The sequence below is a fragment of the Colius striatus genome, chromosome 14 (genome assembly GCF_028858725.1).
Source record: "Colius striatus isolate bColStr4 chromosome 14, bColStr4.1.hap1, whole genome shotgun sequence".
Lineage (NCBI taxonomy): Eukaryota > Metazoa > Chordata > Aves > Coliiformes > Coliidae > Colius > Colius striatus.
In genome coordinates, this window is record NC_084772.1 from 15,085,251 (window position 1) to 15,098,554 (window position 13,304).

Here is a 13,304-nt window from a genome sequence, read left to right on the forward strand (position 1 = left end):
AGTAAAGTAAGCTCAGTGAAGGTTGCAGCACACAGTATAACAGAGACCTTTTGTCAACAAGGACCTCTATGTGTTATTGTAATGCAAGTAATTAATAACCATTATTTATAGATGAGCACTGACACTGCAGTTGTCAGCTAACCAGCTGTCATTTGGTTCTCTCGGTAGCTCTTTCAGTTAAATAGCAGGAATGTACATAAGACATTTAGATTTTGTGTCATGCTTGTACCCAGGATATCATTAGGATCATTTAAAACACTTCACTTCTTAATATTTTACCTTTCTCACTTTTTTTAAAGTTGAGGGATGTTTTTTCTTCCTTCTGAGCCTTTCCAATAGATACCTGAACTCATTTTATTAGAGAAACCTCATCAGAGTCCTTAGAGCTCTTCAGCGATCTTTTGCAACTTTTTCCCTCCTTGATGTTCCTTTTATGACATTCTCTAGTGGGCAGTTCTTTGAAGGAGGGGAAATACATGTATCATTTGAAAAGAGGTTCTCAGAAGTCATGGTATGTTTCTTTGCCTCTTAACTCCAGTCTGGTATATATTCTTCATCTTCTCCTCTACTCACAGCCTCAAAAGATGCTAATGCAGGATAACCAGTTACCTGTCCTTTCTCAGAAGAAGGTCCCATTAGAGAAGTGCAAAGAACAGCTGAATGGTGAAAGGGCCATATGGGGGTTTGGCTGTTCTGTGCTCACAGAGTGATATGAGCACTACCATGTGTGGGTAGAGAAAATCGACAGTGATTCAACCATCATTAAATGAGTACAGATGTCTCCCGCAGCCTCCCACAGTAGTCTTCACCATGAGCTCAGACAATTTGGATAAAGGTCTAGACTAAATCATTGCTAAATCTGGATCCTGGCTGTTTGGAGATTGACATATGTTACACACTTAGAGCTTTTGTGATACTGATTTGTATACAATTTGTCTGTTTTCACGCTGAGCCAGAGTTTCTTTTTTGATGTGACAGTGACCCAAAATTTTGGATGTTTGGAATCACAGGTAGGTTAGGTGTTTACAGCAAATTACAGAAATACTCCAAACAGTGCCCACACGTACAACACTACTATTTTTTCCTCCTTGGAAACAGGTTCAGGTTGTCTGATGCGCCAAAAAAAAAAAAGTGGTAATTGTCCCTGAGACTTTAGTCTCTGTATATATTGAGAAGGGGACTGCAGGACTCGATACAAATGAATAAAGAATCAGAGGTAATACAATACTAAATATCCAACCCTGCTGGAGTGGGCACAGTTGTTTATTTCTGCACATTTAATATCATCTGTGTGTAATGCTTTGTGTTCTCTTCTTCTCTGTTGGTTATTCCAGAAAAGGAGAAGCTATGATGTATTTCTAGTGGTTTAAAAAATATTTCAGATGTAATGGTATTGCAAATTGATCACATTATGAGAGACATAACCTTTGCAAGTCAGTTTGTCAGAAATTCATGGGAATGCATGACTTAGTGCAAATGCATGGGAAATTACATTAGGAAGCTTTGAAAGCCACACAAGTGATGTGGCAAATAACTTTTTGTGAAACTGCATGAAATCATAATAACTGGTTTCAGACAGGTTCTTCTGAATAATTTACAATTCTGCATGTTATCCCCAATAAACATCTGACTCCCAGAAAATGAGGAAAAATAATTAAATTATTGTTCTGTTATATCTGTTTATTCTGATGTGTGATGCTCTGATATTACTATGCAACTGCAAACAGAGTTACTACTCAGAAGAACTACTGTTTTGTTTAACATCTCCTAAGGAATTTGCTTTGTAGCATTTCCTAGCTGTGTTTATTTCACATTTCAAATAACTTTAAAAACGTTTTTAGTAAGAAAAGGTGTATACTGTACCTATGTGCACAGTTGACTGGTTAGTGTAAATAGACTTAAAATAAGTTATTTTATCACATGTATGCAGGTAGTTTATAAGATAATCAATATTTAAGTACTCACCATTTAGTTTTCCAGGTCTCTTTATTTCACTCAGTTACCTTCTCAACTGTTTTCACTTTTAGCTCAAATCTGGCTGCATAGCTGATGTTTATATTTCTCCACTGTAGATGTGTTTGACAGCCAATTTCTAGAAAAGAGCTTTCTATTTGCACTGCCAGCTTTACACATTATGTGGTTTTAGATGGTACTTACTTCCTTATGTTCAGACACTGAAGTATGGCAAGCAATCATCTTAAGTTTTAAAAATTACTTTAAAAAAATAAGGCATTTTTATGCTTTCATGTTTACTTTATTAAGTATTATTAAATCACAGGAGGAATTAAATAACAGTATACATTCTTCCTGGATTTGAAATTATTTTATTAAGAAAGAAGATAGGTTAAATGTTCTACTGGGATCCTCCTGATCATTAGGAGCAAAGCATGGTCAGAAGCCAGGGTTCTGATAGCAGCTGAAGGCAGAGCCTGGAAGGAATGTAAAATCATGACAACTTAAATGTGCTTAAATAAATATCCTGTCACCTTTGACCACACTGGCCTATTGTACTTTTTTCTGCCCTTGCTGATCTACACTATAGCTTGTCTACTTTGACAGCCTTCAAATTACTGCTATGGGTATGTAGTGATTAACTTTTTTATTCCTCTTCTGCAATCCTAACAGTATGTATTATAAGATATTGTGCTGACATTTGCTTGAGAAAATCATTCGAAAAACACAAAGAGGTCTTAGTGCTCAAGTGCCATGTACTCTGTGCCTGAGAATGAAGCTTGGGAAGTTGTAATAAGCTTCTAAAGAGGAAAGAAAAAAATAAATCTCAAACAACATGGAAGAAAAGCTAAGAACGGTGTGAATAAGATGATGATGATTAAAGGAACAAAAGAGAATAATTTGGTATATAGGAACTGCTTAACTTCTACCTAGCATGTTGAATAAGAAATTCCCATGGCTTATGGCTTTTTTCAGCCTTCCCCATCTCTTGTCTATATTGAGGAAAGAGTGGCAAGATGGACTCTGCTGGCAGTAGAAATTGACAGTCAAAAAGGAACAGACTTATGAAGTCATGTTTGGAGACTTCCCACAATAGTTAGATAGTAGAAACTACATGATAGTTTGTGTCCAAGACTGACAAAGTAGAGGAGGGAGTAAATGGCTTTACTGTTCTTTCAACTGAATTGGGAAGAAAAGTGGCAAGTGCAGGAGGCACTGTTAATTACTATGCTTGAAGCAGTGGAATTGTTAATATACGTGCTTGACCCTAGACAGTAGGAGATGACAGATAGGGTTTTTTCCCCATAAAGATGTACAAGAGGGAATATGTTTTACAAGGCTAAAACTGCACGCAGTTTCTGAGACTCTCTATACCCAGCTTTCAGATCTCCTGTGGTGAACCACAGTACACTATAGATGAAATAATAGAGAAGTAAATGAGATGGGAAAGGATTCCTCTTTGGCAGTATGACACAATTTCATTGCATGTTTCAAAGTATCAGAAAAAGTTAGGTTAAAAAATTCAAGACCTTTTTAAGAGAGCAGTGTCTTCTGGAACATGAGAAAGAAACAGCAGTCTGGGTTCAGAAATAGTTACATGAACTCCAAGCTAGGCAGAAAGCCAACTACAAAAAGGTGCCAGCCATCTGAGGTTACTTGACACAGGACACTTGGGCGTTAAATAGTTGCAGAAAGCACAGTGACTAAAGGCGACAGTCCAAGCTGCGGTGGGACACAGGTCGGATGTGGTGGCAGTGTTCTCAGGACAGAAGGGAGGACAGATGGTATTCCCAAATGGAAAGGGCCAAGGCCGGAACTGGGAAAACAGAAAGCTTTAGCTATCATCTGTCTTAGCATAAGGATTCAGAAAAAGCAAAGTATATAAGAAATGCATACAGAAAAATCAACCTCAGAGCCGTGCTTTGGAATAAAGATAGCAAGAGTAAAAACAAACCTTGTCTTTGTTGCTATCACAACCACTGAAGATGAAGATAAAGATTTTGGGATTTAGGGAAGATTTGGCATCTGGGGGCCTCGTTTTCTCCTGAGGGAGTTCTTCCAGCAAGGTGAACAACTTCTGTGAAAGAACACCAGCAATACATAACAGTTCTAATTAAAAATTAATACTGTGATTAACTGGAGACGAATGTGTAGAGCTGTTTAGGAATGCCTTGAGTAGTCCTGATGTCTGGATGTTTTTTCTTAGTATGGATCGTTGTGACACCAAAGATGGATTTATGTCTTTCTCTGTTCCTTCTATCTGTAAAACACGTATAGCTATCTTTTTCTCTCCCAAGACATTGAGCAAAAATAGATACTAGAAGTCATTAATGCAGTCTGGTGATGAGGAAAATACATGACATGTACGGAGAGGTCCAGGAGTGCTCTAACCAAGAAGGACCAAGATTCAGTCACGTTCCTGACCTCTTTTCTTGCACTACTTGGTTATAATCAGTGAATTAGAACAGATTGTTAGATCCCAATCTTGTCTACAGTTTTTAAACAACAGTTCACTCTGGTGTATTGTAAGATGATACCAAAAGGTAAGCAATGAAAAGCAGTTTGTGCACAGTTGCAGTATGAATATAAACAGAGACAAAATTAGCAAATCAAATAGAATGAAAAAACAGTAGCAAAGAATAAACAGAAACATAAAAGAAACCATCTGGAATCAAAGGCACTCAAATGACATGGTAGGAAACTGAGGCAGACAAAAGCAGAGATTACACTCTTAAATGAAAATGTTAGGGATATTATTGCTTTAATTCTCTTTGAATATGGTTATGAAACTTGCAGCTGAGACGTGTGAGCAGTAAAGTCTTTTGACAGTTTCTCCAGAGACTTCAAGTTATGTGATTCTCGTATCTTAAATGAAACCTTTGTCGTCCGTGGACATGTCTGTTTCCTTTCTGAATGTGTTCCAAGTACTGACATTATGTCAGGTACATCAAGTCGGTGCCCCAATTTGTCATTACCCTGAATAATAATGCAGAATATTTGGTTTTTCTCTTCCCCATTGTGCAGCTGTAATTCCCATTACTAAAGATGGAATCAGCCTATCCATGGAGAAAATGAAAGATTCTATTAAATTGAAATTACATTCACTTTATTAATTCGGCATTGTGAGCAAGTGAATTGAATCTATCTATAATAGTTTAATTATGATTGATTTTTTTAAGCTGTGTGTCATCAATAAATGTGCTCGTTGTCCATTATGTGTCGGAGCACGTCAACAGTACTCAAAATAACCTTCTGTAACAATTAATGATGTTTATATCTTTAGGAAAAAAACCAACAAACCTTCAAAATCACGTGTGGAAAGAACATGTGATGAGGAAGGTATGTTACAGTTTTAGAAAGCATTTATATTTATCAATGATTTATCAATGATTCCATGCTTTTACAGAATGAGCTAGAGATTCTTAGAACACCATAGTTTTGGAAAAGAGTCATAAAAGGTGAAAATTCTGTCTCTAAGTTCATTAAATGGGATCTGACTCATAAATGAGGAATTTTATTGAAAGGCGTACATAAAAAGAAGAAGCATTAGGATAGTATTGGTGTGTTGTGTGTGTATCTGTGTAACAAGTGAAATTCAGTTATGCACTAGTTAATCCCTGAAAAAAAGATTCCAGAATTAGGAAGGAGAAGAATGATACAAATTTTAAAATGAAGTTTTAAGGGCAGATTATGCCTTTTCCCTTGAAACAAGTAAGGGGTAATTCCCTTGTAATTACACGAGGATGAATTAATTACTTTCTAATAAACCCATATAAAATCTTGACTACATAATGCCTTCTTCTCTTTTCTTAATTAAAAATGTCCAGGAGCATTTTCATAATATGTAGTTTTCCCTCTCTTGTGAATTATCGATGTAGTTATGCTTTTTTACTAATGTGAGGAAATTAGGGTTACAAATCCTCCCTTTGATGATGCATCTCATTATGGGCTAGTCTACATCGAATTGTGAATCAACACCACACCTGGAGAGGCCTTCAAGTGCCCAAATCCTACTACAAAGGCCTCTCAAAAGCTTTCTGCTAATTCTGGGTATGAGAAAGACCCAAGTGCACGATGTACTCTCCTGATGGCAAACACATAGCTTGAACAAGAAATTCATTGTGCTGAGCAAGCTGTTGTTTTGACTACCATTGATTTGCCAGGTATGTAACTTAGAGCAGGTGAGACAGTTTCCATCTGCAGAAGAGATCTCTCTGTGTACTCAAAATTGCAAAAGAACTTCATGAATCTAGCTTGGAGCTTCTGCAACCTTCACCCATACCCAAAGTCCTTGGCTGCAGACATAGTTTTGAATCAAATATTTGTTAAGAAAATTTAGTTTAAAAAATATAATGAACAAATATCTGCAGAATAGGAGAATTTATTATCATTAACATGCTCTTTTTTTGTTACTTCAGAATAATACATCTACACAATAGAGAGGCTCTTTGCTTTTGCATTGATTGTAATTATGCCTTTGTAATGTACGTACGTGGGAGACTATAAATATCTATTATGTATTTGAATAGTGTGTTGGCAATACTTTTAGATATGCATTCATTATTAGGTGAAAATAATGTTGGTTTTGTGGAAGTACACTATGTATACTGTTACCATTAACATTGGTGTCATTGATTATCATCTATATTATAACAGAATAGCAAAGGAACTAATAATGATTAGGAACTGCAGTGTTCAGAGGGTTCATTTTGAATGAAGTTCATTTTTTAGGAATGGACTTGTGCCAAGGCTAAATGAGAGCCATTATTAGAGTATTAATACAGGGCATCTGCGTCACCATTGAACTAGGAGAGGTTCCAAAACTTCTCCTGTTGCCATAAACACAGGCATTTTCTACTTTGAGAAGAATGTTTGAGTTTATAATCTCACAGGCTTGGCAGTGATGGAAGAAGATTTCACTTCCTTTGAAGTGTAATTAACTGAATCTCACATAAATGAAGTGAGTTTGACTCGCTCTGAACGTAATTAAGTTTTCCAGTAAATGTGCTTTTCCATTTGTTTAGGGAAGCTGTCTAGCAGTGGGACATAGAGGCTAGATATAGATGTGTCCTTTTGAAAACAGAAATTCTTATCACATTTCTCAATATTGCTCTGAAAAATAAAAGGTCAGCTCTTAAGCACAGGCGCAACAAATAAAGCTACAGGTGTGGAAAACAGTTTCACATTTACAACATTTGTGAGACTTTTTCAGCAGAAACTGATATTCATTTATCATATTCATTATGCCTCTCTATCATTCACCTAGACCCTATATAATTATGTGTTTAATGATCTTTAACCTTCACATGAATACAGCTTGCTGAAGCTTGACGATTGCTGTAAATCATCATTCACATCTGGTAGAAGAGAGGAAATATTACTTGGAAAAAAAATATTATGTTATCTGGCATAGAATTTCTCTTCAGTTCTGTGATTTAACTTTGTAAGTAGATGATGATGTTTTCATCTTAAATGCAAAAATGAAATGGCTCTTCTGTATGTCATTTATTATATTTTTAGATTAGAGTGTAAGAACTTCAAAACCTAGAAAAGATAATATCTTGTTGTAAATGTTGTATTTATGTCTTATTTTTTATTAAAATACTAACCCAGGAAATGTTTCCATTTTTGCCACTATTAAACTTTGGGTAGAAAATGACTCTTCTGCTTAGCAGACTCAGTTTGAACTTTAAGACTGTAAAACTTCTATGTCTTTCTAACTCTTCCACTTTTTGTTTAATGTTTAGGCCTTCATTTTACAGTGTTTCAAATAGTAATCCTATTTCTTTCTTTTGATACAAAGGACTTTAACTTATTAGAAGAAACAATTAATAGTAATCATAGACTTTTTTTTTTCATTTTAACTGTTGCTATCTTACTAGCACTGCAAGTTTTTATAGCTATATATTAATTTATACTAGAACCGATTTATGAGCTACAACATCTGTTGGATTTCATTGGTAAAACTTACACCAGAGATGATACTGACAGCCTCTCCTACTTATGAGTAAACAGCAAATTGGAGAATCTTTGAGCATTCTCAAATTTCTGTGTGGGATATCTAATTTATCCAACTGGTGCCTTCTTAGAAGAGTCGATATTCCTTTGTAAGGTTCTGTTAATGAGTTTTCTAAGTTCTTATTCCTGAACTGTTAATTTGCAGATATAACTGTATGTGATCAATTACCTACTGAAGAACCTGCAGAGCCTACTTGCGGTATGATATAAAATTCTGCTTGTGGCTTGGCGGTAGCCAGTCTCACAAGGTGGTTTTTTTTCCACATCTATTTTAATATCCTAGTACAGGTTCCTATATCAAATGACAATGCTGCTCAGCCCTACCAACTGGTTCTATCAGTCGAAGAGTAAAATGCATAACCAGCAACAATTTCTGTTCAGATGTCTTCACAAAAATAAGCAATCAAAAACAAATGTAGTAGTAGTTGTAAGTTGTGTTGCAGCTGCCCTAACCATGTTGTATGTATTCCCTTCAGACTATCCTTTGTGAAATATGGATATATAGCAATAAATTTAAGTTCCATTTTTAATTATTTATTCTTATTGTTCAAATTGAGTGTGTTAGATTTCACAGTAAATAGAATTTAAAACACTATTACTGTATATTTAAGTTATTATCCTGTATGTTTTAGTGTGTTGACACTAATACATATGGTCCACCAATTGGCACACTTGAACTTGCAAATTAAAAATTATTGGAGATAATCTGATATTTAGTACTTGGCTCTAAGCCTATGAAAAAAATCAATGGAAGCCCTTTGTTTGTCTCCAGCTTTCTTCAGTTCAGGCTTATAATTAACAAAATAATTCAATATAAAGAAGAAAACCTACTTTTCCCATACTGTTTCCAATTCTTATAATCCTATCTTGGTTTTTATGTTTTGGTTTTTTTTAAAACTAAGTAGAATCTAAATATTTTTTTTTTTCCTAATGGGATGTTGAGGAGAATGGGAAGATGTATATATTTATATTTCTGGAAAATGAGCTTTCTTTCTGGGGGAAATAGTTTTAGAGTGAAGACTGTCAAACTTTTTAAGTTCTGCTAACAGCTGTATTATGGTTCTGAATTTCTTTGAATGCTATCTAATGTGCCGATGTAATATAATAGGTGCTGATGTTCAGCCATTTTTAGTCATGTGAAAATTAGCTGAAGGTAATAACCAAAAATAAGAAACTAGATTAAAATATATATTATTGCTAATCTTTCATTCACCCTTTCATCTAATAGGTTGAGGACATTTTGTGCTTGTTTATTTTGGCTGATAATAGTTCTGAAGACATTTACATTTTAGAACAGGGATTTAAAATATATATAACAGCTGCTTTTTAAATAGAAATTCTAATTATGCCTATGATTACATTCACTTTTGATTAGTATGCATACAAATCCCTACTCTCCTTGTGTGTTCAGGCTGAGATATGGATCAGTGGTGCTAAGACTGAAGTACAAAAGAATAGCTTGACAAAATGTATGGTTAGGCCAATACAAAAAAAGAATCTGAGTGTAATTTTTGTCTCTAAAATACTTCTTTTTTTTTTTTTCTCTTTCCTTGTAGTTACACACAGACCTGGATCCTGGCAGCAGCAAAATCAAGTATATTCTGTCAGGAGATGGAGCTGGAACAATCTTTGTGATCAATGACAAGACTGGAGACATTCATGCAATGAAAAGGCTTGACCGTGAGGAAAAAGCTGAATACACTCTAACTGCTCAAGCAGTCGACAGGGACACAAACCAGCCTCTGGAGCCTCCGTCAGAATTCATTATTAAGGTTCAAGACATCAATGACAATGCCCCAGAGTTTGTTGATGGTCCATATCATGCCACAGTTCCAGAAATGTCTGTTGTAGGTATGTTATGTCTAAACATCAACGAACTTGAGTGCTCAGAGTTTAAACTATGGCAGTATGTCATTGAGTGGTTGATGAATAATGAGATATTTATTATGTTGTTAGCATTAATTTGCATATTTTCAAATCTCTTCTTGGCCAAAGCTTTCATTTGCAGCACAATAGTAGAGTCCCTTAGTAGTAAGAAAATGACTAACAGATGTATTAATGTGTCTTTCTTTGTCCAACAGCACTTTAATGGGCTAAATTTATATTCCCCTTATGACACTGTAGTTAGAGTATTGTTATTGAGAAGGATTTATCAAGATTTGTTCCAACATGACACTTTAATCCTATTGATATTTTGTTGATGTTTAATTATCTGTTTGTGTATTTTCATACACAGATGTAGCACTTGCAGTATGTTGATACATACTTATTTGTTTTCCTCTAAGTGCAACTCTAATCAGCCAAAAACATTGAAATGAAAGATGCTGTGTCTGGGAAATGATGGTTAGACTCTCGAGTGGACTTAACCAATTAGGCATAGGATTTGCACATAAAAATGGAATGGGAAAGCAGAGAAAACTGTAGGAAAAGATGGTGAAAAGGGAAATTAACTGTGTGAAAGGGGAGAAAAAGAAAGGAGTAGGAAATAATCTCCTTAATACCTTTTACTTGTATTCATTTTGTTGAATTAATGTGAATTTATTTCCCCATGAATTAATATAATATCCTCTTTTTTTTTGCATAGTTTGTCCCGTGTTCTGTATTTGCAAATGTGTAAGTATGTACTACAAATGCACATGTTTACATACTCAGATGCTCAGTCCCTAATGATATATACATATTGAGTGCAGATGATCTTTAGCTGTCTCTAAAGCAAAAAGAAAGTAAACTCATCAAACTGAAAGAGTCAATTTCAGGGTAATATAAGAATTCAGTATAACCAAAGACATCAAAATCTGGCCAATAAATGGAGAATAAATTGTAATGTTTTCTAGTATTAGGTTGAGGATAATGTACTTTTCAGCAATTTGTCTACATCTGTCAAAGCAAGATAATTGAAGGAGTGCCAAGGCCCTTTGTAAAATAAAGCAGCACCCTATCAAAAAGTTTCAAAAACATGGTTCTGTCTTATTTAGTTAAAAAGAGGAAGAATGCCAGAACCTTTCTTTCGCTCACATTTTGTACAATGTGTTGTATCACATCATTTTCAAATATAAGCATGGTATGCTGACTAGGCAGTGATACCTGAGGCTTCATTTTTTTATCAACAATTCTCCAACAGTTTTTCCTATCTTGGTTGCATTGAATTGCTTTTGCTGAAACTGATATGTGAATTTTCAAGCATGCACATCAGTTCTTTTACCAAGAGGTTTAATTTGTTGAGTTACTTCTAATTATACAGCAGCACAAACGTAATATGGACCTGTTTTCAGAAGATATTTGTTGCCAAGCTCTAGGCTAGAAAATGACTTAATGAAATATTTTTTTTTAAACCAGAAAAAAACCCAAAAGGAGGCAGGAGGACAAGGAGGAGGAGGAAGGGAAGCCGGAGGCAATTAATCCATACATTAATGGGACTTGTTTTCTCTTCTAGGAAAAAAAAGGAAATTAAGGCATATGCAGACAAGAAAAGATGCTTTCTGATCACAAAGGACACTATAAAAATAATTTATAATTATTATAGTAATTTATAAAAAATAATGTATAATATTTATTATTTATAATCCTTAGAAAAGACATGGGCCCTATCCAAGGAGTATACACTGCAAAGATGAGGAAAGAAAAGAAAAAAACAAGACTTTGACAAGAGACCAGTCAGAAGATTAGATGAGTTAAGATATTGTGAATTCGTTAACTTGAGGTTTAAAAGATGGTACAAGTGCAATGAGAGCAAGAGAATAAAAGATAAAACATTAACAAAAGTGAGGGAAAGTGAAACAACTGAGAAGAGTGTTAGGGTGGAAAGAGGGAGAAATGTAAAGGAAGGCATGAAAGATGAATTAAAAGATAAAACTTTATCTGGGAAAACTTTATAGTAGAAAATGGTAGAAGAAATTACCAGTGCTTGGACATGGCTGTCAGTTTACGGAACAGTGAAAGGGGCTGGGTTTTGGAGAATGTTATTTCACCTCTTTCCCTTAGCATAGTCGGGGAAGGAGAAACTGTTCTTCACTATACTGCCTCTGAAATCATGTAATTCCACATATTTTCATATTCTCCAATATTCTCATGTTGCATGGAAGGGTTTGGTGCAAAATGAGTTTGTTCTAACGCACATATATGTAGAAATTTTTTGTAGTTTATCTACCATTTGTTACTTTTATTACTGAAACTATCCAAGTTTTGCACATTTATCCCTTATGATTCCTGAACCTCGTATGACTTTTTATATGACATTCCTAGGAGTGGATGTTTTCAAGCAATTTCTATAAAGAAGCACAAACATACACTCCTGCTCTTTTGTTGAAGAACAGAACCTAATTCTCAGCTGCCAATTTAAAACTCAGAGTATGTTTGTCATTACATTACATGGGTCATGGACGGCTGTAAAAATCTATGCAGCATACACAGTCAAGTCTGTATTTTAATCTCGGATGGAACCAAATTTCCAGGCTGATATTTTGAAGATCAGAACGTTACCCTTTCACTGATGTTGCTGTTACTGTTTCCTTCTGCCTTCCTTTTAACCCACAAGTACCAACATCGAGAGCTATACTCAATGACGCTCCATGAATTGTTTTAACTTTCTTTAAGTTTTGTTGATTATCTTAATATTATGTGAACTCCTCTATAATATTTGTAAGAAAACTGTCTTCTTTCAGAGTTCAAGGATTTAATCTTTTTTTTTTTTTCCACACTAAGAGTATTTCACTTCCATTATCCACTTACTTAATTCTCCTTAAAGAGATCTCCGCCCACTGCTAATTTCAGCCTTGACATTTCTACAACACAGTCATTACTAGACAGTGTTCTTATTCAGGATAAAACAAAGTTCTACTAAACCTCTGCTTTCCTCAAAATGCTTATACCAAGTCTGATTGCTCTGAAAACGAAGAGGAACTCATATGCTAAATATATAGTACTTATGTAATGAGGATGTAGTGTAAGCCATTTTATTTTTGGACCTCCGTGGAGAGCAATGCATAAAATACAGATGAAGGCATTAACCTTTCAAATTCGGTAATGTAATATTGAGATTCTAACACAATGCAGTTTTTCTAGTGGGTGCATTGGATACTGCTCTTATGTTCCTTTCTAGAAGAGATGTATTATAGGAAGGTCAGTGGTATTTCTGCATGACTGTCTCGCATGTGAATGAAACACTATGTGGATGTGAAAACTTCAACGTACCTGCCAGCTTTCTGTATGTGGTATGTATGAATGTGTGAGTAGGCCAATATATGAGATTATCACACATATATGGCTGCAATCCAGCCTGATTGGTTTTTATGTTATGTATCAGTGATATCTGGAAAATCCCGCTTCCCTGCTAA

General features: G+C 35.0%; 1 protein-coding gene across 6 annotated transcripts in view; it reads left to right on the plus strand.

Annotated features, from left to right (window-relative positions):
- Positions 1-13,304, plus strand: part of CDH8 (cadherin 8) — a 124,505-nt gene that overhangs the window by 25,197 nt on the left and 86,004 nt on the right. For all 6 annotated transcript variants that reach the window (XM_062007200.1, XM_062007202.1, XM_062007199.1 and 3 more), the window contains exon 2: positions 9,528-9,822. In XM_062007200.1, coding sequence (XP_061863184.1) covers positions 9,528-9,822 — 295 coding nt within the window. The remainder of the gene's footprint in view (positions 1-9,527; positions 9,823-13,304) is intronic.